Genomic DNA, 27,905 nt, shown 5'->3' on the forward strand with positions numbered 1-27,905 from the left:
AGGCAGAGAGTCATTCCCCAGAACCTACAAACAACCCTCTGCTAAGAATGGACTTAAAGTCTCACTGAATAGACAACATAGGCCCCTTTTCAAGAGGTGGCTGAATATAGTGTGGGTTGGCTAAGCAGGAAGTTGAGGATTAGTTCCTCTTCTCTACCCAGCCATGAGATGAAGCACAGATGAGCGAGGGCACTGGCCCCTGCCCATTTATAAGGCAGCTCCTGCCAAAACAAAATATACTCTCTGTTCTCCCCTCCAAACTAAACAGTAGTTTGTCAAATGGATGAATAAGAAGAAAAGTGACAATTTTCCTTTATGTTAATAAATTGCTTTGGGCTAAAAAACATTAATCAATTTCTTTCCAAAGTACACATGCTTCTCTATACTCTGCTATTTGCCTGGCCTTCAAAAGAAAGTCACTTTCAATCCCCTTTTAATTGTCAAGATCAGTGGGGGCAGTTGCAAGAGTGGGGTGAGGAGCTCCCTCACTCCCAATGATTATAATGGAACCCTGTGGAGTTTCCATAGAAACATAAAGAGTGTATTCTTCCCTGAATGTGCGTGGAGGGGAGGAGTGAACAGTGATGTTGCTGGCAAGGTGTACAATTACTGAAGAGCTGAAGGTATGAGTGAGGAGGTGAGGCATTCAGTCCCTAAGCTAGGAAGGCGAAAGACAGTGAAGAGTGGAGTGGGCAGAGAGCATATCCTACCTGAGGACATTTCACCTGCTATTGTGTCCTGCACAACTACCCAGTGAGGCAGCTTCATAACCCCTGTTTTCAACTGAGTCTCAGAAAGAGAAGCAACTTTCCCAAGGTCACCCGACCAGTAAGCGGTGCAGCCTCAGTTCAAACCCAGGAGAGTTGCACTTGAGAGACCTTGCTCTATGTATTCTCTATATTGGGCTGCACTTTAAATTGTGACGATGAGACAGAGTTTACATTCTGTCTCCTGGCTCTTCTCTCCCCAGCCCTGCCAGTCCTGTACACATTCTGGAATCACTCAGAGCATTATTTTTTCTAATTGGCATTAGGACACTGTTGTGAGTCTTCACGAACTCAGTTGGTTTGTTGTTGTTGTTGTCATATCAATATGTTTGAATTATGAAGTCAGAGAAATGTCACAGAGAAGGAGAAGGAGGCTGGTTCACATGTGTGCTCAGATAATTTGGTGCAGGTGTTTGGATGCAGGGCTGGAAACCAAGAGTAGTTGAGATAAGTACAAAGGATATTTTTAAAGCAATTTTAGTTTAATCATCTGTCTCTCACACACTGGGAAGTAAGAGCCACAAGAGTAGCATCCATGTCTGTCTACCTTACTATTGTGTCACTGCAAATGAGCACAGTGTCAGGCCCAGTGCAGGATGGATGGATGGGTGGTTATATGGCTGGCTGGCTGGCTGGCTGGCTGGGTGGATGGATGGTTGGATGGCTGGCTGGCTGGCTGGATGAATGGATGAAATGTCCTCTATCTGACAGTGTAGGAAATTCCTAGAATGAGCAGGATGTACCCCCTCTTTGGCTCCATCTGGAGCTCTAGGATGAAGGTTCTTTTTCTGCCTTGGGGGTGGGGGAGTGGGGGTGGAGGCAGGGCTATTTCAGGAGCCAGGAGAACTGAACGTAGATGTTCCCTATCTGTGAACTAGTGCTAGAGGGGGTAAGAATAAGAGTTTGCAACTCACTGCTTTAAATTCCTTCCTTGAAGCAATGCAAAGGTTTTTCAGAGACAACTTTTCGGCAGCTTCTGAGTCTATCTGCTTAAGTTTCTACTGGAGAAAGTGAGGTGCAAAAAGAAACACACCTCAGACCCAGAGAAAAAAAGGGGTGCAGGGGCCGGCCCAGTGGTGCAGCAGTTAAGTTCGCACGTTCCGCTTCGGTGGCCCAGGGTTTGCCAGCTCGGATGCCTACACACCACTTTTCAAGCCATGCTGTGGCGGGAGTCCCACGTAAAATAGAGGAACATGGGCACAATTGTTAGCTCAGGGCCAGTCTTCCTCAGCAAAAAGAGGAGGATTGGCAGGAGATGTTAGCTCAGGGCTAATCTTCCTCAAAAAAAAAGAAAAAGGTGAAAAAAAAAGGGATGCAGCGTCGGGTAGCACATCCTGGAAGTGGGAGCCTCAGCTCATCAACTTGGCAAATCCCAGGCTTTAGCTAGAAAGTCTCTAATAGGTCTTGATGTTGACTAGCATTTACTGAGGACAAAGATCCACTGGACTAGCAGTGCCAGGAGGCCAGGGGTAATGTCTGGCTGTCTGTTCGTCTCTACCACTCCTCCTCCAGCACCTAGCATAGAGCCTGGCACATGGGAGGTATTCAATAAATGTTGGTTGAATGACTGGTTGAACACTTGGTGCCTAGCTCTGAGCTGAGTGCTGTACATGCATTATGTTGTTTAAACTTCACTGAGATCCTATGAATGGGTACCATTCTCATTTTGCAGATGAGGACACTGTGGCTTGAAAATGAGAAATGACTTCCCCAAGATCTCACAGCTAATCAGTTGTGGAGCTTTACTTTGAAAAACACAGCCTGTGTTTCATCCATTATATAGGTCACCCAGCCAAAAGTATGTCCCTATATAGGGGACCAGGGAGGAACAGAAAGTGAAAGGATATAAGCCACAGAGAAGAAAATGTGGGTGAAGCTTATCAAAAACACAGAAACAGGGGCTGGCCCAGCGGCGTAGTGGTTAAGTATACACATCTACTTTGGTTGCCAGGGGTTTGCAGGTTTGGATCCCCGAGTCCAGACCCACACCACTCATCAAGCCATGCTGTGGTGGCATCCCACATACAAAAAATAGAGGAAGATTGGCACAGATGTTAGCTCAGTGACAATCTTCCTCACACACACACACACAAAAATACAGAAACAAAGTAATCAGACACCCCTCCCCGATGCTCCCTAAGCACTGATACCCCATCGGTCTGGCTACAAAACAGGCCTCCTGGCTCTTTTGACTCTTCAGCTTATCCCATCTCAGAATGCCCAGTGACAAGGCACCGTCTGGGGCTTCGTTAGCCATGCATAGCAATCACGATTTGCCTTTTCAGCAGCGTTTACTCCTGGGTGTCTGGGAGGTGACGTGGGGATAGCAGACAAGGACAAGCGCCCCTTTAATGACAGCTCCTTTTCAGCCCTTGCTGGGTAAAAAGGCTTTGGCCAGTCATGCTACATCACAAACCAACGCAGGGTCTTTTCGTCTTCCTCATGAAACATTCCATTTTCCTCCTCACTAAGCAAGGAGAATGCACTGTTTTCGTGACTCTGCATTTCCTCCACTTTCCACGCTCCCACACTGGCTCCTCATGGTTGGGCCTCTGAGAGTTCTAATATGCAACCAGGTAACAAACACAGTTAAAAGCTTAAGAGCCTTTTACAAGTCCAGGCCCTGGAAACTCCTCCAGAAGTAAATCTCCTAGGGAGGAAATAGACAATTAATGGCAGAGGGAGCCCAGGCACAGCCTGCAGGGATGTCTGCAGGATTCGTTCTTTCTGGCCTGGCTCTAAAGCAGGCTCACAGTCCCTGACACCTGCTGGCCTAATTCCCAAACCCTCAGAGATCTGGGGGAGCGTGAGCACCCCCTGTGCACAGGCCAGAGCTTCTGCACTCCCTACTCTCCGACTCTCTCAATCTCTGGGAACCCTGGTCCCTGATGGCATCATGTTCCACACAGACTTGTGTATAGACAATACAATGGAGCCTGTACATTAACGACTCCAAAACACACAAACAAAATAGCAAAAAAACAAAAAAGTGGAGATTAGGAAATGCCCATCAAAGGAGAATGTTTAAACATGTCTGCATTGATGAAATGTTTTATGAGGAAAGCGTATGTGTAGAGCTCTCCAAGATACACTGTTGAGCTGAGAAGCAAGGCAAAGAGCAAGACATAACATAGTAGTGGTAGTAAAGTTGATGATGACGATAATAACAGTAATAGAAGCTAACATACATGGAGGGCTTACCACATGCCAGGCACTAAATACTTCACTTATATTCTTCACTTCCTTAATATGCATATTAATTCCAAAGAAAGCCTTTGAGATAGTGCTATTATGTCCATTTTATAGATGAGGAAACTGAGTTGTCAGTTTTTACTGTATATTCCACCGTATTATTTAAATCTTGCATAATGAGGCAGTTTTCATGCATAACGTGTAAAAAGAATTAACAATTAGAAGCATGAAACAAATGTGAGAGAGAGATTGGAGCAATATTTACTAACACCTACCATCAGGCTGCCACGTTATATGCCTCATTTAAACTTAAGAACATCCCCCAGAGGAAAGCATTACAGATGCCAATTCAATCAATGGAGGAACTGGAGGTTCAGAGAGGTGGCACAATTTTCCCAAGGTCACACAGCCAGTAGGTACCTAAACACCTGGGACTTGATCTCAAAGCCCGTGCTCTTCCATGTCAGTTGGACACTTGGTGATGCTAAATCAGTATTTGCTGATTTGAATTTACTTTCCTTTTTTCCTTTCTGTGTTTTTCAGTGTAGAGTATGATTTTCGGCAGCAGGAAGGCAGGTTCCATGAAGTTCTACAGAGTATGGAGGAAGCGGAACCAGTTGAGGAGGCATCTCCCCCACCAAAGTCCCCAGCAGAACCCCCGGTTCCTGAGAAACAGGACTTAAGGCGGAAAACCAAGAAGGTGAAGAAGAAATGCTTCTGGTGGATCTGAGCTGGCTGAGACCCTTCCCTCTGCCCTCCCCACATACCTCCCTGAGGTGGGGAAACCACTGCCCTCAGGCCTTCTCTGCTTCTTAGCAAAGGCCCCAGGCTGTGGGCCTCTTGACCTGCGACCTGAGAAATGGGAAAGCCACTGCAGGACACCTGACCACCAACCTCACCTGAGTGAGCACCATTGCTTGCTGAGGACTTCACAGACCCTAGAGTGACCACTTGCCTAGTTCCTTGTCACACTCAACCAGGCCACATCCTGGTTTGCGAGTCTGGATTCCTACCATGAGCAAAGCCTCCTTCGCACTTTCCAATACCTCTGTGATGCTAAGTGCTTCCTTTCCATCCTGAGTTCATCATCCCAAAAGAAAGAAGAAAAATGTTGTGCAGAGCAGAAAGCTAGAGTAGGGTTATAAGCAGAAACTACAGAAAAAATTAGATACATAAACTGGCAGTTTTCTAAGATATTGGCATACACAAGCACAAGAGAAGTGGACAGGGCATAAACATGCAAGATCACCTGGTGGGTTGGGTCATTTTCATGTTTAACTAGCCCCTTGGTCCAAAATCAAGGATTTGTCATTGCATGTTGTGTGGGCCTTGCAGTCCATGGCAGAGTGATGTCACCGCAGGGTACAAGGAACTTGTTGGTGTGACTACCCTGCAGTTGTAGCTGCTCCAGGGCCCACTTAAACCATCACGCTTCTCAGCCTGGGCCTGGGACCGCCTGACAAATGGGTGAGATCTGGTTTGAGTTTGAGCTTTAAGATTCCACAGTTAATTTCACTGCAACATTTAAGATCATGAGATCCAGGATCCTGTCTGTCTGTTTCATCTCACCAGTAACATAAATAAGACTAAGATAAAACACAACACTGGTTCTTGTCCATTCATCCTTGCAACAGTCTTGTAGATTGGTTCAAAAGTATATGAGTCTACACAATCGCCCTTCCTGGTGACCGGGCAATGGTCACCTGACTGGAGAAGGAGGACGAGAGATGAGGATATATTTCTTTCCATTTTAGTATTAAAGACCTCTCCTTCCCAAAGTCTCAATTCCTTTAAAGTCTGGCTCACTCTTTTGACAAGACTTCCATACATGTGGGTCCAGTCAAACTTGCACGGCTGAGCAAACTACCAAAGTAATATAATTAAGTAATTGCTACATACTCTTGGGGATGAGAGGTTGGTTGGTAAGGCTCATATTCCTTCTCGTTAAGTTCTCTACCAGCCTGTGCTTGGAGTGATGCTGCTTAGAAAAGGGATCCCCCGGCTCAACATGCATTCAGGGAAGAAGGCATTTCATAATCCCCTTTGCTGAAGATCGGGTGTCTGAGTTAGCGTCTTTGCAGAGCGCAGCATCCTAGGTGAACGTGGGATGTACGTACCCCACTGCAAATTGAGACTAATTGAGCAAACCACTCCAGCAGTTGCACCCTCCCCTGTCACAGCGCTGCAGTGCGCAAAGCTATTTCAGCGAGAGGGAGAGGGACATTTGGCAAGGAATCTCGGCTTGCACTATTTAAGTCTTGGAATGTCATTCAAGATGTTCTTGTTCCGTTTCTAGTGTAATGTTTAAACCCACAAAATGGGACCGGAATCCATAATGTTAAGTTAGAATTAAGATAAATACACTTGTCATACTTAAGAAGCCACATTTTAATAAGATATGCTACTACTGGCTAACAGCCACAGATCTTTCTGTACCCATACAATCAGCTCTCAGCTGGCCCCAACAATGGAAAAGAAGAGCACAGAGCATAATCCAATACAGCAAAATCATTTGGGATCTCTCATACAATTTTATCTTGTAGTAAAGCTTCCATCTTAATTTGCTTTGCTTACGCTAATTTTCAAATTAATTTGTATTCTCGGGCAGCACACTACAATCAAAACAATCCTGTTCCTGGAATTAAGAGACCCAGGCAACAGAACAATCTATTTCACTAACCTTGAGCAAATTACTTAAATTTTCAGGGCCTGTTTCGTCCATTCTTGAAAGGAGATATAAACACCTACTCTACCTACTTTATAAGTTCTGTGCATGTTCCAACATCAAATGAGCAGAATGACCCAGAGCCGAGCTGGGTCATTTGCCAAAGTTAGCCTGGAATGATGAAGAGGTGTCTGGGGTAACTCACACAAACAGGATAATCCAGCCCCTGGATAATTAAGACATCTATGTTGCCATAGATTTATATTGATACTGAATTAAATAAAATCGGGATTGGAAATTGTTGACATTTCTAGAAATAAAGCCAAACTAGGCTATAATGATTCTATACCAAAGCACAACACAGCATTGCTCAGGCCACGGACCTGAACCTGGGAAGGAGGTCTCTTCTGAAAACAGAACCTTTAAAATCGTTAGGAGGGAAATGAATTCAGTAAACACCTTCCTGCTAAACAAAAACAACCATCTCTATGTTTGAAAACAAACAAGCAAACATATATACATATACCAAAACTCTATACTCATCTACTCGTGTGCAAATCGCTTCTTTGTAAAATATTATGTAACATCTACCGTGATAGTATACAGAAATGCTGTACTTGAGGTTATACGGTTTTATGGAGAGATATTAATTTAGCAAAAATTACTTTTATAAAATTGAAAGGAAAAAGACTAATACATCAACTTAAGTTGCAGGAGTTTATGTAGCTGCTTTCTCTGTAGTTAAAAAAAAAATGCATACTCACTATACTTGGAACTGAATACCAGCTCATCTGTGGAGCACCTTCTTAAAAACTATGTACTGATGTAAGGTTTTGTAAATTTCTAAAATGTTTTAAATGGGATATTATCTTTTGCAATAAACTTAAATATTTTTCCTAGGTTTTAAGACTCTATTACTAGCTTGGGTGGATTTGGGTTGTAAAATTTAAACTTAAGAATGATCCTCCGTGGTCCTAATGACAGCAACAGTTGTCATTATAATGGCCTCTATATGTTTCCCAAGGAAATAAATAAGCAAAGAACAGATTCAGAACTCAGCGCCACAATGATCCCACGAAGGCCCACGTGTCCTGGGAGCAGGGGAGGCTGTGTGAATCAGGGGAGCAGCTCGCAGCCTCATGCAGGTGGATGCACAGTTATTATCTACAGCATTATTCTGCCCTTACGCCTGAACTATAATTTTTCAATATTTTTCTTTAATTATTTTTCCCATAATTTTCTTCCTTAAAAGGCAACTTTATATCACCACCATGAGGAAAACCAATATGAGGTTCCAAAAATGGAAGATGAAATCAAAATAATTTTATTAAATTCTTGCTAGAGACTGCGGAGTGTTGAAGGCACTAAGTCTGAGTCCAGCTCTCTTTGTTAAAAAGGGAAATTAGCAAATATTCAACACATGCTAAAGCCCCTTGGACACCAAACACATTTTCTACTTGACTAACTGAGATGTTTGAGAGAGAACTGAAAAGAAAACAACTTTCCCATCGTGTGTTTCAAATTTCTTTCCTACACTGTCCATGAGCCCTCTAAAACCAGCTTGTTTACCAATTTAGAGGGGAAAAACAGCTGGACAAAGAATCAGAAGTCTTGAGTTTGATATTATTCCGCTACCTTTTTTTTGCTGGGTGACCTCGGGAAAGTTAACCTCTGAGCGCCTCTGATTCCTTTTCATATAAACCTTGCCTCACAAGGGAGTCCTGGTAATTAAGTGGGAGAAAGTCATGAGTACAATATAGGGTACGCAACAGGTGCTCAATAAATGCATGTTCATTCATTTGTTGATTGAAGTTAATTGGGAGAGAGGTCAGAAGACGCCTTCATGGGGCTGCAGTGGGTTTTCAGAAACAGGCTTAAAATTTTCTCAGGGGAAAAAGCAGTGTTGATAAGCAATGCACTCCTCCTGGCCTTATTAAGACTGGAAACCATGACAATGAACCTTAAGTAACAAAGTCCTCAGTGACCTGGGAGAATTCACAGGCATAGAAAGCACAGCATAGCACTCTGGGGAATGAAGGGTTCTTGACGCATGGAATCAAATATCCGAGAAGTGAAAGACTCTGCAAGAAGCCGGTCCCTGCTATTTTAAGCATATGGCAATTAAGGAAGGCTTGATCCCAGGGTTTGCAGCAATCACGCGGGTTAGTGAGCGTCGGGAGCAATGTAGTCGGGGGTGGAATGAGTGAGGGCCTACTGGACATCACGGCTCAGGGCAGTTCCGGGAACCACTGACACTAGACTTGAGACCCATTCTGAGCTCCAGGTAGTTTCTTCGTTAGCTGAGCAGAGGCCTTAATATAGCCATTGCTTGAAAAGTCTCTCATTTTAAGCTGCTTGAGGCAACTTGCTGTTTGCTAAAAACATATTTCTTTTTTTAAGTTCCAAGAAACATAGATGTTTAATGATTATAATGCCAATCAAGCGTGGCTCACAATAAAAAGAGCTGAGGGACAAATCCATACCCAACGCTGTTAAAGTTTGGCTCAAACCATGTCTGACGGGCTTAATGGTCATAACCCCCTCTTTGGGAACTTTCATCTAAACTTCCTCCCCATCTTCTTTCAACCAATTAACAGCCTGAACACCTGTTGATCATGTCTACCACCCCACTCCTGTGGTTTCCCAAATCTATGATTTCCTTCTGCCTCCTACAGGACCCTGAGTCCATGGAGAGCAAACCGAGAGCTTGGTTTCCTCATCGCCCAACTAAGTCAGGTTCCAAGGTAGGCGTGCCTCTCCCCTACTGGCATGCTGTTCCAAACCCCCTTCTCCCTCAGCCGGCCCCCACAGAGGCGTCCTGTCTGGTCTCCTCACATGCACTCTCTTTCCCTTCCAGCACATTCTCCAAGCAGCAGTGAAGCAATCATTGCAAAATTTAGCTCTGAATCATGTCACACTCTGACTGAAAACTATTCAAGGGCTTCCCAATAAACTTAGGAAGTAAGACCAGGTCTGTCGCTAAGGCCCAGAAGGCCCTGCAGGCCTCTCCTGTGGAAGCTCTCGTCACAGGCCCGGGCGCTGTTGCTCTCCAGTCACACTGAGCCACCCTGAGTTCCTCAGACCCATCACCGCAACCCTCCCTAAAGGCTCTGTATACACTTTTCCTTTTGCCTGGAGTAATCCCCACCACGCCATCCTCTCTGCCCAAGTTTCCAGCTCTGCTGGGACTCCCCAGGTAAGACCTTCCATGACTACCACCACCACTGCCCTAGACCACACCAAATACCCCTCTTAACACACTCAACTGACACCAGGGACTCCTCCATCAAAGGTCTTGGCACAGTTGTCCTTGTACATATATTTGTGTCATTCTTTGATGAATGTATTTCTCTTTTGTTAGCCTATAATCTCCCTAAGGTAGGAACCCTGCTTATTTTTGCTCACCTTTGTATCTCCAGCACTTAGCTCAATGGGATTCAAATATTTGTTGTAAGACTAAGTTAATGAATGAAATGTTAGTGGAGAGACACGAAGAAATGATTTCCAGTTTTTTCTTTGTCAGTCCTCACATGGGGCTGATACATGGGTGGGTACAGGCTCTGTCTGTGCACCCAGGAGCATCCAGCCTTCCACTAATTAGAGCCTTCAGCAGCTAATGTGCCCAGGGCTTCTAATTCCACTGTGGTCCACACGGCATTCAGGACCCAGGGACATCAAGCCACTACCATCCTGCCCTACCACCACCCCCGCAACACCTTTATCCTGAATAGCGACAGCCCAGCTTAACCTTGTTTCAGAACAAATTGCCACCATAATTAAATCCCAATGCATTTTGCACATTTTACCAAGATACTGCCTTACCATATGAAAGAGAAAATTAGTTTTGAAATTAAAGCAGATTGTTAACTATTTTCATTGTAATGTTTCCATTAAAATGCCAGAATTTATTACATGTGACCTAGTCCATTTCAGACAAAATGCAATTTAAAGGAGACAGGGTCTGTCTAACTAAAGAAGCATTTTGGGCAGAGCATTTTGCCTTGGATACCACAATGAAAATGAAAAGACAATAAGCATCACGCCAAAGAATTATTTGCAACAAAGCAAATAAAAGCTCTATATTCATGAATGGCTTTCACAAATTCTCAGAATCCATAACTGTATTATATTAAATTTCACTCAGATGAAACCTGAATTTTTTTTCTCCTGGCAGAACCTCAATATATATGTATTTTCAATCATCAGCTAAACACGGCGACCTCTCCTCGGTGCTTGGGCTTGGTTTCCAGGTAGCACACGCAGTGTTGTGACACCCTTGGTTATGCTGACAAAAAAGTCTGCTTTCTCCTGAGCCAAATGCGCTGAGTCACGTAATTGTTGAAGGCAAGAGTGGCTCAGAGGGCTCTTGCAGCCAGCACACTGAACCCACCCCACAGGCAGGAGGAACACATGCCCTTTCTCGATTCGCCCACCTGGACATCACACCCTCTCCTCTTGACCCTCTTAATGCTGTCCTTGTTACTCTCTTGTGATGATTATTTGTCCCCAATTATAGCTGTTTCTAGTTTTCTTCCCCTTTTCCCACTATACATTCAATGTCCTGAGAGTAGGAATCGCTTTCCTCACCTTGTAAAGTCTTAAGTCCAGGAAGTCTTTGTTGGATTGAAGCGAAAGACTTCCACATCAGGAGCCCTTGTCTGTGCCACGTGGACCACTGCACTGGCCTTCAACGTCTGCTTTCCCTTACCGTTTTCCAGCTCCCTCAGATCCAGCCTCCTCCCAGCCGCCTGGGGATCTCTCTAAGACACACCTGGCCGTGTCATTCTCTGGCTTTTATATCTCTAATCTCACTCCCCTCCACCCCCACCATCCTAGAGCATAAAACTTCTCCCATGGCAAACAAGGGTCCTTACAATCTGACTCCAACCTAATATGTATAGCCTAACTTCCTACTACCCCACTTTCCCCTATACCCATCTCCTTACCACTTTCCAAAAAGTCAGAGACTAATACACATCAGTGACTTAGCATATGCTGTTCCATCTACCTGGGACACTGTTCCATTACCTACCTACCTTGGGAAATAATTTTCATTTTTGGGGAATAAACGAATAGCAGCCATACTATTACTAATCATGATAATAAAGGCTCTAGTTTCCTGAAGTTACAATGGGGTATTATTAAACGCTTTGCTTTCATTATCTTATTTATTCCTCCAAAAGTTACTACAAGGTAGCTTATGATTACCTCCATTTTCCAGAAGAATAATCGAGGCTTGGAGGGAGATGAGCAATTTGTCAAAGTCCACAAGTATGAAGTGGTTGAAGGCTAGAGTTCTTTCAAGGTCTGCCGAACTTAGGAGCTTGGCTCTTAACTCCTAAGCCACACAGCAAGTTGCAATTTAAATGTCACCTCTTCTCTGTCACTTTTTCTGATCATCCCCTGCCCCTGCCATGGGATCAGTCACTCTGTCCTCTGAGGATTCACGGGGCTTTGTACAGGCTGCTGCTTATATTATCTTGGCACTTCTTTTGTCAGTTTCTCCCTCTCTTCTCCACCAGGGAGCACAGTCCTGGGGGATGGGATTGCCGTTTGCAGCTCTGGGCCCCTCCGAATGGTTATCACATTGCCTGAGATGTTGTAAATGCTTCATAGATGTTTGTTGAATGAGTTGGAAGAAAATATGGAGATGAAAACATTAAGAGGCAAAACAGTCCAGGGTGGAGAGAGACAGATCAGGACGAGGCCAGGAGTCCTGACTTCTGCCCCTGATTTTCTGCACAATTTTGAACAAGCACCTTCACCTCCGTCCCCCACCTCTGTCTTTAAAATGAAACCATTTGCCTTTCTGACTTCACAGGCTGGTTAGAAGAAAAGAGAAATTATATACATGAAAAGGCTTCAGTAAGTTTGAGCACCTCATTAATTCCTATTTTTAAAGAAACAGTGTTTGAGGCATTTTTTTCCTGATTATAAAAGGGAAGCAAAATCATTTCAGAAAAGGTGAAACTACAGAAATGTACAAATCACCTGTCCTTTAAGCAGAAGATACCAGCATAATTTAAGCTTCAGACCAGCGTCCTCAGGTCTGCCCTTGGGAGATCCACGGCCACATTTCTTCTTTCCCTGACCTTTAGGGTCCCTGATGACTTTCTTGTTGTTTTTCTTGTTCTATTCCTGTAAGCCTTTATATTTAAGTCATATAACGTTCTCATGTTATTAAAACACATCATAAATATTTAATATCTGCACATATGCATCACTGTATGAATGTAGCATAAATCTAGAAAAATTGGTGCTGATTTTAAAGGATCATTTGGCAGAATTGATTCCTTTGAGTCAGTTAAAAAAGCGAGTGCCCTAGGCAGGGACTACAGGGACCAGAGACCTGCGGCCTGTTTCACTGGCAGCTGTTCCAACAGGGTTTCTCCACCGGCAGCTCCAGCCTTCAACAACAGTCCCAGGGGAGGGCACTCCCTGATGGAATTCTCCTCTGGTCTGGGATTCAAGCCTTTGTGGCCGATTCACCTCAAGGGGACTTTATTCACAGCCCAGCCACAGCAACAGTTTAATGTTACTTCACAAATCCAGGAGAGCTCCCAAGTCAGGGCCATAAAATAGTTGTAATCTGATCCATTACACTTGTGTCAAAGTAGGAGGCCACAGCACTCAAGGAGAACAATAAAGGCTCTTATTTACCAAGGGCCTTCTGTGTGTTAAGCCCTTCTTCCCTTTTTCACCATGGGATCGACAGGTAACAGCCATGATTAGCCCCATTTTACAGAGAAGGAAACTGAAGAGCAGAACTGTGAAGTGAAGAGACTGTCTGGCTATGAAATAAGGCCTCCTCACTCCTTGAGAAAAGGAGGACCAGTTCCCAGCCAATAAAATCCTTTCAAACTCCATACTTTGCGCCCCAATTCCACAGCCCTTAGAAAGCAATGTTAGGCATGAGCGTGCTCAGTCAATGGCCCGATGGCAGACATTCCAAAGTCCTAACGTTTCTAAAATCCTCCAAGGGCCAGGAAATAGAACAGGAGATACCGTGGAGTCTTACCTTTAAGAACACACTTAAAATCACTTGTTCAAAATCAGATCTGTCCAGCTCCACTAACAGAAGCCAAAAGGCACTGAGATATTTGGAAGCAATTTCATTAGGATGAGGACGTACTGGTCATGCACTTCCGAGTACTCGCAGTACAATTCCCAGACTTGATCTCTGCCTTGCCCTCTCATGGGTGGCCAGTGGAGGTCCCAGCATGGGCCTCAGCTTCTGCAGGGCCCAAGCTCACCTCCTGCAGGACCACGAGGCATGGGTTCCTGAGCCATGTGCGAAAGTATCATGGCAGCAGCTGCAGCGCATGTATTATGTGGAAGCGCTCTCTCCTCAGAGCAAAAGTCTGCTGGGCTGGCAGACCAGGGAGAATACAGGAGCCATTTTAACAAATTTAGGAACCTCGTATTTCCTCATAATTTCCATCTCTGTGGTTCATCATGGAACAGAAGGAAGGTTTGGAAAATAAAACCAGCTCTTTTAATGCCCTAGCTCTCAAACTTTAATTTGTCTAAAGGAATTCTACCACACAGGGCTAGTAAAGTATTTGGGGATTTTATATAAAAAAGATCCTAAGGGAAAACCTAACATGAAACAAATCTTTTGTCATCTTGTTTTTTTATATCAATTCTTTTAAAGCTAGACGTTAATTTGTACTTTCAACTAGTTTGTTCTTTCCATTCATTTACACGCAGAGCTTGGATAAGCTCCTGCTACACGCTGAGACCTGGGCCTACGGACAAGAACCTCAGCAATAATAGGACACAGTCCCTTTCTTCAAGGATCTTAGTCTACTGTGGAACATGGATAGGCAGGGAGAAAATTCCCTTACAACACGGCAATGCCGTAATTGAAAAATGGACAGAGAACAATGAGGTCACCGAAGAAAGACGATCTTGAGGAATGAGAGAAGTTCTCACAGACCAGGAGATGGAGATAAGGCGAGAAATGCTGCTCGCGAGCACAATGCCCTAACACTTCCTCTCCACTTACTCAAATTGTTCACATCCTGCGAGAACGAGACCCAGCCCCATGGAGTCTACCTTGAGAACTGACTTCTACCCGTGTATGCTATGGGTTCCTTGGGAGGTGAGACACTAATCCATATTCTGCATATATATTTTAGGCCATCAACTCCTTGATATGCAATTACCAAAGTCCCTACTAAAGCAAAGCTTCCCCACCCACGGGACACATGCGCCATCCACATTACCATATCAAACAGCAAGATCCCCCAAGTTAATGATGCCATCTTTGGTTACCAACTGGAATTTCAGGTCTCTTATATAATGTTTATCCTCTTTCGTAATCTGATTCACACCCTGATCTCCTCCTAACACACACATACACACACAGACACACACACACTCTTTCTCTCAGGAAACTTCTTAATTAAGTTAATTTTATCTCAAGAAAACAATTTCTTAGACATGTATAGCAAAATGCTTAAGAATGTGGCCTTTGAACCCCATAGACCTGGGTATGGACACTAGCTTTTTCCTTCCCAGGCATAGGATGCTGGACAAGGGAATTAAACCCTCTGATTGCTCCTTCCTCTTTGAGAGGGGATGATAATTTTTGCCAACCTCGCAGATTAAATGTGATAATGCACTTAAAGTACCATGTGTGTCATACAACAAGTGTTCCAGAAATGTTCACGGTTATTATTACTGACACACGCATCCTCTGAAGAGAATGAATGAATACTCCCCTGTTCCCTTTCCATTCGGTCCAGTTGTTCAACAACAATTCTCTCTCCTCCTTACTCTCCAAGCCTAATCACAACATAAGAGTCATAATAGTAACACTTTATAAGGGTAATGCAAGTAACACTTAGATGTTAAGGAAAAGAATGATGGTTTGGATGTAAATAAAATAGATAGCAGAAATCTTTCATTCCTCAGCAGACATTCACTGAGGTCATCCCGTCTGCCGGGAACCCGTGTTTCCTGGAGATGCAGAAGTGATGAAGACAGACATTGTTCTGCACTGCCGGGAAGGACGCTCTTACAACAGTATGATGAGTCCGTGAGGGAGGTGCAGGCTGAAGAGAGCACAGGGGTCTGAACTTGGTTGAGTGGAATGTGGGTCAAGATGTGCCTCCCAGGCCAAGACATGAAGGAGGAGGAGGAGTTTGTGAGGCAGAAGGTCTTGAAAAGAAAGGTAAGAGGAGTGTGTTCTCGACAGATGGACTGGCATTCAGGAGGGCACAGAGGAGAAAAGGAGCATTCTTGGACTGACAGAGCAGTTTGTTGAGTTTGCACAAGAGTAGGAGGTAGGAGAGAGAGGCTGGGCCAGACTGGGCGCCCTGAGGGCTGTGGCAGGTAGCAGGACCTGCATCCTCGGCCGCGGGAGAGCCACTGATGCTTCCTCACCAGGGGAAGCCTACTTTAAAAGACCATGTTGATGACAGTAGGAAAAATTCAAAAGGGAGGAGAGAAGAGACAGTGTATCTCATTAGAGGATGTGGCAATGGCAGCAGTGAGAGATGGTCACTGCCAGAGCCAGGCTAGTGGCATCGGAGGTGAGAGAGGCATCTGGATTTGAGGGCCTTTAGGAACTAGAATGCACAGAGCCTGGAGAGGAGCTGGATGTGGAAGGAGGAGACTCCCTCTCCCTCCGGATCCCTTTAGAACCTCCACGTCTCCATTCTGGCTTTGTCTTCTGTTACACCTGCTGTTTCATAAATGCCAACACTTAAGTAAAGCAAAATTTCTTGTTCTGGTTTTATAGGGTTTTATGGTTCAATTACCAGAATTGAAGAGTTAATCCTAAAGATATCTTTGTTATCACAAAACCACCAAACATTCTGTGCCATTTTATAGGTTTCTGAAAGTTGCCACATAGATCATCCCACTAGATTCCATGGTCTAGGCAGGGTAGCAGCTGGGTTTAAGGTGTCCGTTATTACTTGCAAAATATTTGATGCCTAAAGAACAACTTAAGATATTAATAGTGTAGGAGTGCATAATATGCTATTTAAGAGCAGGGACTCTAGAAACAGGACTGCCTGAGCTCAAATCCTTGTTCTTCCACTAACAAGCTGTGTGATTATATATATATATATATTTTTTTTTTGAGGAAGATTAGCCCTGAGCTAACATCTGCCACCAATCCTCCTCTTTTTGCTGAGGAGACTGGCCCCGAGCTAACATCCATGCCCATCTTCCTCTACTTTATATGTGGGACACCTGCCACAGCATGGCTTGCCAAGTGGTGCCTTGTCTGCACTCAGGATCTGAACCGGTGAATCCCAGGCCACCAAAGAGGAACGTGTGAACTTAACCACTGTGCCACCAGGCCAGCCCCTACAAGCTGTGTGATTATAGACAGGTTACATAACCTCTCTGTGCCTCAGTTATCTCATGTATAACTATGAGTACCTGATGCAGGTTAAGTGAGGTAAAACACGTAAGGTGCTTAGCTTTCTGCCTGGGACACAGGAGAGATTATCTGCTCAATAAATCATAGCTTTATTATAAATATTGTTTTTAACAAGTTGTTGGGTTTCTGAGTGAAGTTCAAGAGTCAAGCAACCACTACCAGCTGGGAACGCCACCTCCTCATGTCCTAGACTGTCCTCACCCTGCTCTCCATGGGACGGAGTTGAGTGGATTGGCACCAACTCTTTTGCTATGAGTCTGTGGGCTCACAGTGTGGCAGAAAGTGCTCACGTACACGGGCCATTTGCCTTTTGGAAAGTGAAATCAGAGCTTAAAAACTCTGACTCTGATGACTCGGGTGTTTTCTGGAGTCTTCAGTGCTGTTGTGAGGTGAAGCAGTGGAGGATGGGATAATTTCCACTCTTTTTTTTTCCTTTTTGGACAAACTGCTCTGAACGTCTGGAGCCGGTATGATGCCAACTGCATTTACTTTTATTTAATCATTCTACAGACTCCTCTGCAAAAACCAGGGTAATTAGGCCCAAAATATATCACCCAGAGGCTCATTTTAACTATCCGAAATAAAACCTAGATCCCAATTTCAACAAAATTACTAGATCGGTCCCCTTCCGAGAGCTTCTGGCAGTGCTTATGGGATTGTCCGTCTCCGGTGCTGGGGAGGCTGGACGGGGGGCAGCCATCTCCAGAGCAGTCAGCAGCAGGGTGCACTGGCCAGGAGCGTGCCCTGAGACACCCCTCACCTGCACAAACAGACCTGGAAATTTTTCCTCACACTGCTCTGAGACGTACGGGACAGCACAGTGTACACGCTCTGTCGCCTGAAATCCCATTCATGTCCCGCCTTGCTACTAGCTGTGTGACTTTGGCCATGATGCTTTCATCCTCTGACGCTCAGTCAATCTATCCTCCTGAACAATGGGAGATGATGATAATTACCTGTGAGGACTCAAAGATGTGCTCCTCACACGGCAGGGATTCTTAGTCAAACTTTCCTTTTTATATTTTAACGTCTCTGAAGATTACAATCAATGCAATAATAACCCATGGCGTCACTGTTTAATTGGTAGCATGTTCCCTTTCTTACAGACACAACATCATGGTGCATCTTTGCAACTTTGATCAAATTTGACATGTTGTATGTAGGAACCGTTCCCTGGTAAAATGTAAGCTCTCAGATGATTGATTGGTTTTTTCCGTTACTCTTCTCCTCTTACACCACAGCCTTCTTAACGGAACCAAGACTATGTGGAAGAGAATATTGGCTAGACAAGAGCTTTTGGACTGGCCAGAAAAACACCAATGATTTCAGTCAATACATAAGATTTGCAAGTATCTTGCATACATCACTGTTCTCCGATACTATGCTTATGACAGACATTACTAATCAATTCATCACTTCTTCCCACTGAGCCATGATGTAGCCTCTGAATCTGTCTCAATGCAGTGCGACAGGCAGCCAGAGTTGGCACATGGAGCAAAATCTATTTTCTGTCCCTGACTCAGGAGCTTGGGAGATAAGGAAAGAGGAAAGGCATTGGTCAAACCAGGAAACTTAGATATATGAAAAAGAGTTCATCGCACACAAGAAACCAAGGTCTGGAGAGGTGAAATTGGCATAAAGTCACAGACCTGAGTCCCTGCAGAATGAGTGTGGAGACTTTCTCCTGTTCTCCCTTTTCCAAAATGTCCTTTCTACCAACCTGTGCTGCATTTCACATCATCAAAGTCAAAGTCCTTGGTAACTTAAGTAAACAAACACGTATCTGACAGATCAGACTGTGCAAAGAGAGGAAGAGAGGGCAGCAGTCATGTAAAAGATTTCTGCCTTTGGTTTTTGTAAAATTTCCTTTTGCTCGTTTGTCACGATCAACACTTCATTGTTCAGGGAGGCAATCTACAGAAAAAATCAGGAATGCTTATTTCCAGCAAATGAGAATTAAAATGCACTATGTGCAAGAAGCGATCCATCCTAGGCACGTGGTTCCTGTAATTTTAATAGCTAACTTCTTTTATCACAATGTTCCTACTCCTACAAATAAGAAAAAAAAAATGTAACTATTTAATCCCACATAATGACAAGAGCAACCAGAGCCCCTGACCTGATCCAGGCCTTCTCAGGATTTCAGAAATAGTACCAGACATGTCTGAGGTTTGCCGTAAATATTGATTGTTTAATGTTGCCAGGCAATGGAAACTAACCAATAAAAATCATATCTGGAAAATTAAAAGTGATGGTTGGAATGGGGATCTCTCCTCCTTGTCAAATTTCAATTTGAAATTAAATTGGGGCCTTCAGCACTGAGACAGGGACTACTGACCTCTGAGTAATTACTTTCCAACATCATTTTCTTTAATTTGGAGGAGATAATTCTATTCTAGGAATTGCTGGAAAGGCCCATTTTATGAAAATGGAGCTATAGCTTAGGAAGAGGCCGTTTATTCCTTCCTTCTGGTCGGCCCCATTCCTGCTCCTGAGGTGTGTCGCTGCGTGCCCCCAGTACCCCCGCCTCTCCACACTCTCAATCTCGTAATTATGCCAGCAAACTCGAGAGCCATTGAGACTAATGGCACAGCTTGCAACTCAGAAGCTGTGCAAGGTTCCCAGAACCTGCCCGGTGGGCAGCAAAGTCTGGACAGGCAATCTTTACCCTGCTCCCACACTCCCAGAGATGAGGGTTCCTGACAGTTAGAAAAAGCATTCGCTGAGGAAGAAAACACAGTCTAAACTGAGGGGAGAGCATATACGAAAATACGAAGGTATGACACAGCACAGCATTTTCAAGGAGTACTGCACTCATTCATTTGCTCAACAAACATTTATTGAGTACCCACAGTATGCCAAGCACCCTGCTGGGTGTTAAGGATAAGAGACTGAGTAAAACATGGTCCCTGCTCTCAAGGGGGTTCACAGAATGTAGGGGGGTAGAGCACAAAAGCAGAAAATCACCTTGCAACAGACTATTTACAACGAGCCTGACAACTGAGAGTGTGCAGGGGTTCGGGGAGCAAAGGAGGGAGCCAGGTGGGGAGGGACTGAGGCCACATGTGCTGAAAACAGCAGGACTCAGTGGATATTAGAAGTGGCAATCGGGACCATCGACAGAGATAGCGAGCACAGGGAAACTGTGGGGTGGGCTCCAGGAGGCTGGTGATGAGTTGGGTTTGGGATACTTGAGAGACAGCCTAGGGAAGAGGCCTTGGTTTTCTTGAGGGCACAGACCATGCCTAAGTCATTTTGAGTCTTTGTGTGGAGAATATAAGAAGTTCTTATAAAATACTGTGTTAATAAATAAATGAATATTATAGACAAGAAACATATGCAAATGCTTCTCATGCATTATTTCATTTAATTCTCACAGCAACTCTGTGAAGAAGGTTTACTGTTGCCGCATTTTACAGATGGATCTAACCCTCAAAGTCTCATGCTACAAGACAGAAGATGTGTACGGCAAACCCACAGATAAAAATTACTCAAAAAGGCAGAGCACGTGGAAGATGCTCAACACCGTTAGTCGTGAGGGAAATGCAAATTAAAACCACAGTGAGATACCACTAGAACTTTTATAAATCCACTAGAATCATTACAATCCAAAAGACTGACAGTGTGAAGTGTTGGTGAGGATATAGATACACCAGAACCCTCATAACATTGCTGGTGGGAATGTAAAATGGTACAGCCACTACGGAAAACAGTTTGGCAGTTTCCTATAGAGTTAAACATACACTTCCCATATGTTCCAGCAATTTCACTCCAAGAGAAATTAAAATACATTCACACAAACTTTGTGTGTGAATGTTCATAGCAGCATTATTCATAATAGCCAAAAGTTGGAAACAATTCAACTATCTATCAACTAGAGAACGGATAAGCAAAATGTGGCATATTCATATAATGTAATACTATTCAGCAATAAAAAGGAATTAAGTACTGATACATCCTAAAATATGGATGAACCTCAAAAACATTATGCTAAGAAAAGAAGCCAGACACAAAAGACCTCAAATTGTGTGATTTGACTTACATGAAATTTCCAGAAAGGGTAAATCTATAGAGACAGAAAGTAGATTAGTGGTTGCTTAGGGCTGGGGGTCAGGGGTCAGGGGGTGGTTAGGGATGGGATGGAAAGTGACTGGAAATGGAACTTTGGGGGGTGAAGGAGGTGTTCTAAACTGAATCATGGTGATATTTGCACAACTGTATAAATTTGCTAAATCTCATCAAACAATGCTTACAAAGGTTAAATTTTAAAGTATTGAAATGATACTTCAATAAACTGTTTTTTAAAAAAGGAAGAGAGAGCCGTGTGATTTAGAAGAGGAGGGAGCTCCCACCCAGGTTGGTGAGATTCCGGGCAGCTTGATAAGGAATGCATTTGTGCTGGACCTTGAAGAGTAGGTAGGATTTCAACAGACTGAGAAGCACAAAAAGGAATTCCCCACAAAGAAAGCAACATAAAAGTGAAAAAGTGCCAGGCACGTTTGGGCAATATCCAGACATCCATTATGGCTGGATATTTGGATGGAGAAAAGTAGATGAAAAGGCTGAAAAATTTGGTTGTGGTCAAATCACAGAAGCTGAGAATGGTCAGGTTAATGCAATTATGACTTAATTTGGCAGACAGTGGGGAGCCAGTGAATGTTCTAGAGTAGGGGAGTGTCCTGGCAAAGATTAACAGGGCAGCAGTGAGGAATGTGTGTTGTAAAGGCAAGCAACCAAGCAGAGCATCAGATAAAAGGCTCAGAGAATTGGCTGTAGTGAACGAGGGCCAAACTGTGCTCACTTGCCTGTGCTGATAATGCAAAGGGACGGAGAGAGGCATTCTACCAGCTAGAAAGGAAAACAATAATAGACACTAGTTATTTGGTGCTTTCTATGAAGAGGGCACTGTTTTAAAAAATCACTGTTCGAAAGGAAAGACAGAGACCTAAGATCCTGCTGTATTCAAAATGAGCCAAATGGATTGATGATCATCTTTAAGTCTGGCCCCAAAGAGAAGGAACAAAGATTAGGGAGGTCATAACATGCTTATCTAAGGCGTGTTATGGGAACCATGGATACGGAAACTTGTAACTGAACAAGAAATGACGATACTTCTAAGGTAGAAGGATGGTAAGTGAGACAAACAAGAGAGACCAATTTACATAGCTCCCTGCCCCAAGAGCACCTGGCACAGTTGGCGCTCTGTGCGGATGTCGCTGCTCCTTTAAGTGGACACAGTATGCATTAGGTCAGCAGGTGTTGACATGGGGAGACAGAAGCAAACGGGTTTAAGGCAGATTGTTACACTCTGCTGCTTCTAGGGATCAAACCCTTGCCCGGCAACCGTTAGACTAACCCTCAGCACCTTACGTTTTGTATCCATGAAGCAGCGTTACAGTGTACCGACAACCAGCATGCCCACACTTGGCCCGCACTGCACCAGTTTAAAGCAGAGATTCCTAAACCGACTTTCTGGAAGCTGAATCCAGCTTTTGGGGATCATAGAGTATTTATAAATATTTTTTTAAATTAGCTGCCAACACTTAAACATCAGGAAATTTCACATAAAGTATGGAGGTTTTCAGCTTCTCTAGAGAAGTTGGGAGTTTTGGCAACTATATGATCCAGTCCCACGCGGTGTCGATCCGAGCTGAGGGGCACCTGTCTTCTTTAAATATTAGAGCCCCTGCCTGCTACACTTCGTTCACTCACTCGTTCATTCAACAAGTATATTTCAAGCACCCCCTGTAGGCCAGGCACGGGCACAGGGCCTGGAGACACAAACGAACAAAACAGACAAAAATCCTTACATTCTGAACTCATATTCTAGCAGGGAAAGCCAGACAATAAACAAATAAATAGAGGGACATATCTATTTCCGGTGGTGATAAGTACTAAGAAACAGAAGAAGCAAGGGGTGGAGATTGGAAGAGGATAGAGAGATGCTGGGTGTGGTACTCGGGGCAGTCGGGCAGGGAAGCCTCTGGTTACTCGACACCTGAGCCAGGATCTGAGTAACAGGAGGGATGAGCCCTCCGAACGGGGGGAGAGATTGGCCAAGCAGAAGGAATAGCAGGTGGGGTCAGCTTTTATGTGGGGGGGGGGACACGGACAGGAATGAGAGAGGGGCAGAGGGCATTTCAGGCCTCAGCAATGGCTTGGATTTTATTCTGAGTGAGATGGGAAACCACAGGTGAGAGTGAGCAGAGGAGTGTCACTCTTGGACACACTGATTTATGTTGGCAACTGGCCCCCGTAAGCATTAAATTTTTTGGCCTTTGGTTAAAGTAAGATGGGCAAAGATTAAAGGGTTAGAGGTGGGCTCTGTGTCTGGAGAGGGAAAATAATCAGACTAGGGGGCAGGAATCTCCTGATCTTTGGAATATTGTGTTTGCGCAGAAGAATAACCCAAAACTTAGCGGTGACCTTGAATTAATGGACGTCAATGTGCAGAGTTAACCCACAACGAAGCCCCTTAGAAAACCAAGCCCACAGGACCCTGACAGTGGGCAATGCTGGACTCTAGGCCAGAAGGAAAGGTCCCTGGTGGATGGGACTGGAACATTCTGCCTTGCCCACTCACAAAAGGCTCCTCTCACCTCTCCATCTTTACCACTGACATCCCATCCTGCGGGTACACGCAGCACGGGAGACAAGTCCTATGTCTTGTTTCATTTCAGCAACTTGAATTAACTCTCATGTTCCCCCAGCTCAAACAGAAAAATCTGACCCTTGTACTCCAAAATAAAGCAAGGATCGGCGTTTGGTGTTCCACATGATCTGGTGTTCCAGAAAATCCATTCCTTGACCCTGAACAGTCTGAAACGTTTACAAAATGAAGAGATCTACTCACAATTAGAACGTGATCCCGCCCCATCGTGATGACCGTCCGGTTCACGGTGCGAAGCAACTGGACCATGATTTCTTGGATGTGGTGATAGGTGAAGGCCTGTAACACAGTCAGAGACATCAGGGTGACAACAGGGACATTGTATCTGCACACCTCTTCCCAAAGACACACAACACTGGTTAGACATGGTCATCACCAAGACCACCCCCACCAGCACCGTCATCATCGCCACCGTAGTCATCGTTATCCCATCTCCATCACCATCACCAGCTAGCACTGGGCTCCAGGAGCTTCACTAACCACCTTAAATCAGTGATTAAGAGCTTCAGCTTTGGAATCAGACACTTTGGGTTTAGAATACCAACTCTGTCAAGAATTAGTGTGCTATGTTTGCTAGGTTACTTAGCTTCTCTGAATCTTGGTTTCCTCATCTGTGTAAGAGTCGGAGTCTAACCTGGAATAAGGAGAGAGTTTAATGTAGGAAATTGATTATAAGGGTGATGAAGAAGCTGAGATGCCAAACAAGGTAACCCAGAGATTAGCAATGGCAGGAAGCCACCATGCCCTCCACATTGGAGGGACAAATAGAGGAGGCAGTGTTTCTGGAGCCCAGAACTTGGGTTATGTGATGGAAACTGGAACCACAGAGGTGCTTGTGCAGTAGAAGCCACATTATCTGCATTTGGGGAAAATCCATGGTGATCCAGGTTGTAACATTTACAGGGTTCTGCCCACTTTAACTTTAAATACAAGTCACTGAATGTGTAGGACTTGCTGATGCTTTTCAAGCATTTGCTGTGGTAGGCGAGGGTTTTGTGCATATTCACCTACATTCTCAGATCCTTTTACTGGCATAGACTTAAGAGTTACATCCATGCATACCTGGGAGGGTGATCATGGCCCAGTGGAAAGGCCCTGGGATTTTGAATTCAGCAGCTCTGGGTATAAGTGCCAACTCTCCACTGGCCAGCTACGTGACTTCACTTATCACTTAACCTCTCTGAGCCTCAATTTCCTCATCTATAAAATGTGAAAGCTTCTCTCACCGATCTTTCCAGGTTGATGTGAACATAAAAGTGACACATGCAATTCTGGAAAAGTACATGTGCTGAATTCCGCTGCAGGAGAGTCTGTGGGTCTGAGATACAGCCCGGGCATCAGTAATTTCTGAATTTCATGTGGGCTATTCTGATGACTGAGAATCATGATACAACACACAGTGAAGCTCTGGAGATGGAGGCTGGGGTTTGGGAAGAGCCTATGTGTCTCCAGGACCTAGCCAGAGCCTGACATAAAGCAAATGCTAAATAAATGGTGGCTGAAAAAGCGGATGATCACTCACGCTCATTCACAAGCACCTATTAATCTTCGCTGCATTCAACTTAACTGTGCTTTGTCTCTTAATGTCACCAACGAAAGGAAAATAGATTCCTAGTGAGGGAGGGCAAGGAAAAGAATAAAGACGTGCTTATTACAAAGTGTCCTCCCCTCCCAACGTGCTTTCAGTGACTACTGGCATCCCCGATGAATAACCCAGAGCTGGCTTGCTTTCTCTGCCCAACTCCCTTCTGCACTTTGGCTAATCCCCGATTCTCAGCCGTGTGGAGCTCACCAGCAGAGCCTCTGCCACCAGAGCCTCCACCAGGGCACATACTTTATGGAGACAAGTTCTCATGCTCCATCAAGCCCAGCCAGACCTCAGTCTCTTGCTAGATTTGAGTTCCCCCACCATCCAACCCTTCCCCCACATCTGGCGTTTTCCTCCTGATGCTCAGGGGCAGGGAAGAGAACATCTCCCTTTACTTCTTGGCTGCAGGTGAGCCTCTTGCCTGCCTTCCCTCTCCTTTTATTTCTTCAAGCCTTTTTACTGACTTACAATCTCCTATTTCTTGTGTTATGTGAATGTGATGCTCATGATAATAACAACAATAGCTAACACATTTTGAGTGCTTACTGAAAGCCTGGCACCCTGCTAACTACTTTACCTCATCTCACTGCAAGACGGACAATACTGTGATCTCCATTATTCAGATGAGGAAACTGAAGCCCAGAGAGGTCAAGTAACTTGTCCAGGGTCACCCAGCTAGAAAGTCAGGGAAAAAGGATTCAAACTCAGCAAGCAGTCTGGCTCCTTGTCCAGACGCACCCAGGCAGACTGGAACACAAACACAGATCTCTGGTTGCTACTTTGGGGCCCCATCGGCCTCTTTCCATCTGTCAAGATGGACAGACCCTGCCCTCAATTGAGCCAACTTCTAACTGCCTTCAGTGACTTCTGATCTTTTCTTTCCCTTTTAGAAAATCTTAAGTGCTCTATATTCATTACTCCCTTATCTTCCCTGCATTCCTTTGAAATTTCATCAACCTAAGCCCACTGCAAATGTATGTAATGGTTTCCATTTGATGTTATTTCTTCTCCAGGATTACATCTCTTCCTTTACCAACAGAGATAATAAAACCCCTTTTCTCTTGACCTCCCGCCCCTCGCTTCTTTTAAATAGCCATTTCTTCTTTGTCCAAAGAGCAGCAATTAGACTGCTCAGGAAGTTTGGTATTTAGAAGTGGAAAACTGTCAAATTCAATTCTTTTCATCCTGAAAGCTCCCAGTGTGGGATGGTGTGTAGCAGAATGTTTTGGGATCAGACGGACTTGAGTTTGAATCTCAGTTCTGCTAATTTGAACTGGGTGACCTTGGGCAAATCACTTTTCCTCCCTGAAATACAGTTTCTTTATTTATAAAAGGTGGCAAACAATAGAAACCTCCACATCCTGGTTTGAGGAAGAAATAAGGTAATGCAGGTAAAGCCTCACTAAGTAAGGCACATGGTAAGCCCTCAGTAAGTGGTGGCTGCAACTTATACCCCCCTTGGTCTGCAGCAGCATCCTGGCCGGCTTGCAGATTCCCAGCACGTAGCAGAAAGTACAGTGCAAGGCAATGCATAATCTAAACTCTGGACAATATCGAAATGTCACCCAAAGAATGTATAGCACTTATGCAAATAGAAGACTTTCAAGATGATAAACCTCTGCTAAGCAGTAAAAATGCAGCCACAAATCACCCCCTGTTAATTGCTCCAGTGCCAGGCGAGTGGAGGGGACCTCTAGGAAAATGTCTTCCGGGCTCGAACTAAATGGTGGCTTGTCATTGAAATGACAAAGTCAGTCTTCCTATTATGGCTCTGGCAAAGAAATTAATCCATCCAGCCTAAACACACTGCACATTGTAGTGATTTTTTTTTATTTTAATAATTATGGGCTGTGATATCTGGAAGGAACTTAGATCCTTTCTTGAAATGAAATCTCATGCATGAGCCCAACACATAACATAGTGGAAGGAGAGCTGCGGGCAGGCACCTTGTCTTCTTGGCTCAGCCTGGGCCCCATGCCAGCCCCAGGACTTTGCAGAACGCAATTCAGAATCACTAATCTCCCGCAGTATTTCCAGAATAATAACAGAGCATACCATATATGAAATAATTTTAAGTAATAATACATACACAGCATTTCATAACATTGAATTAAATTCTGTGAAAGGCGTCCCCTTTTTCCATTTTTCTGTCAACCCTCTGAGGACACCAAGTGGAAAGGTCTCCCTTTGGTGCCAATACGTCTTTAACATCCCTCTAGTTCATGCAAAACTCCTTTTTTAACAGAGGGAAGTCCTCAGATTAAAACAGACGGTACACAACAGCATCTTGTTAGAACTTAATAGCCTTGCTTCATTTTTATTGTGTTTATTTTTAAAGTTATATTTATGGCAAGTGTTCAGGGAAAAGATCCAAAACTTGGAAATAGAGCAAAATAAGAACTGCATGATTTCTTAACAGAGTATCTCTGATAAGCCTAACTTGGGGGCAGGGGGCGCCTCTTCCTCTCTCGGGAAACATGACTCTAATTAACTATCCACAGCTGATTAGAAACCGTATTACGGCCCCATAAAGTTAAAGGTTAATGTGTAGAAAAATGACAAAACGTGATGTTTGTTTGCTGGTTTGCTAAAGGTTATAGCTCTATCAATCTGTAAAAAGGTTC

At 44.3% G+C, this 27,905-nt stretch overlaps 2 protein-coding genes across 2 annotated transcripts in view; one reads left to right on the plus strand and one right to left on the minus strand.

Moving 5' to 3' along the window:
* INSYN2B (inhibitory synaptic factor family member 2B) overlaps nucleotides 1-7,523 on the plus strand; it is a 119,022-nt gene extending 111,499 nt beyond the window's left edge. The window contains exon 4 of the mRNA XM_003362901.5: nucleotides 4,503-7,523. Within this exon, the coding sequence (XP_003362949.1) occupies nucleotides 4,503-4,689 (187 nt within the window). The 3' untranslated portion in view covers nucleotides 4,690-7,523. The remainder of the gene's footprint in view (nucleotides 1-4,502) is intronic.
* DOCK2 (dedicator of cytokinesis 2) overlaps nucleotides 1-27,905 on the minus strand; it is a 404,121-nt gene that overhangs the window by 206,907 nt on the left and 169,309 nt on the right. Inside the window, exon 27 of the mRNA XM_001500101.7 lies at nucleotides 23,877-23,972. Coding sequence (XP_001500151.1) covers nucleotides 23,877-23,972 — 96 coding nt within the window. The remainder of the gene's footprint in view (nucleotides 1-23,876; nucleotides 23,973-27,905) is intronic.

Source organism: Equus caballus, chromosome 14 (genome assembly GCF_041296265.1).
Source record: "Equus caballus isolate H_3958 breed thoroughbred chromosome 14, TB-T2T, whole genome shotgun sequence".
NCBI lineage: Eukaryota > Metazoa > Chordata > Mammalia > Perissodactyla > Equidae > Equus > Equus caballus.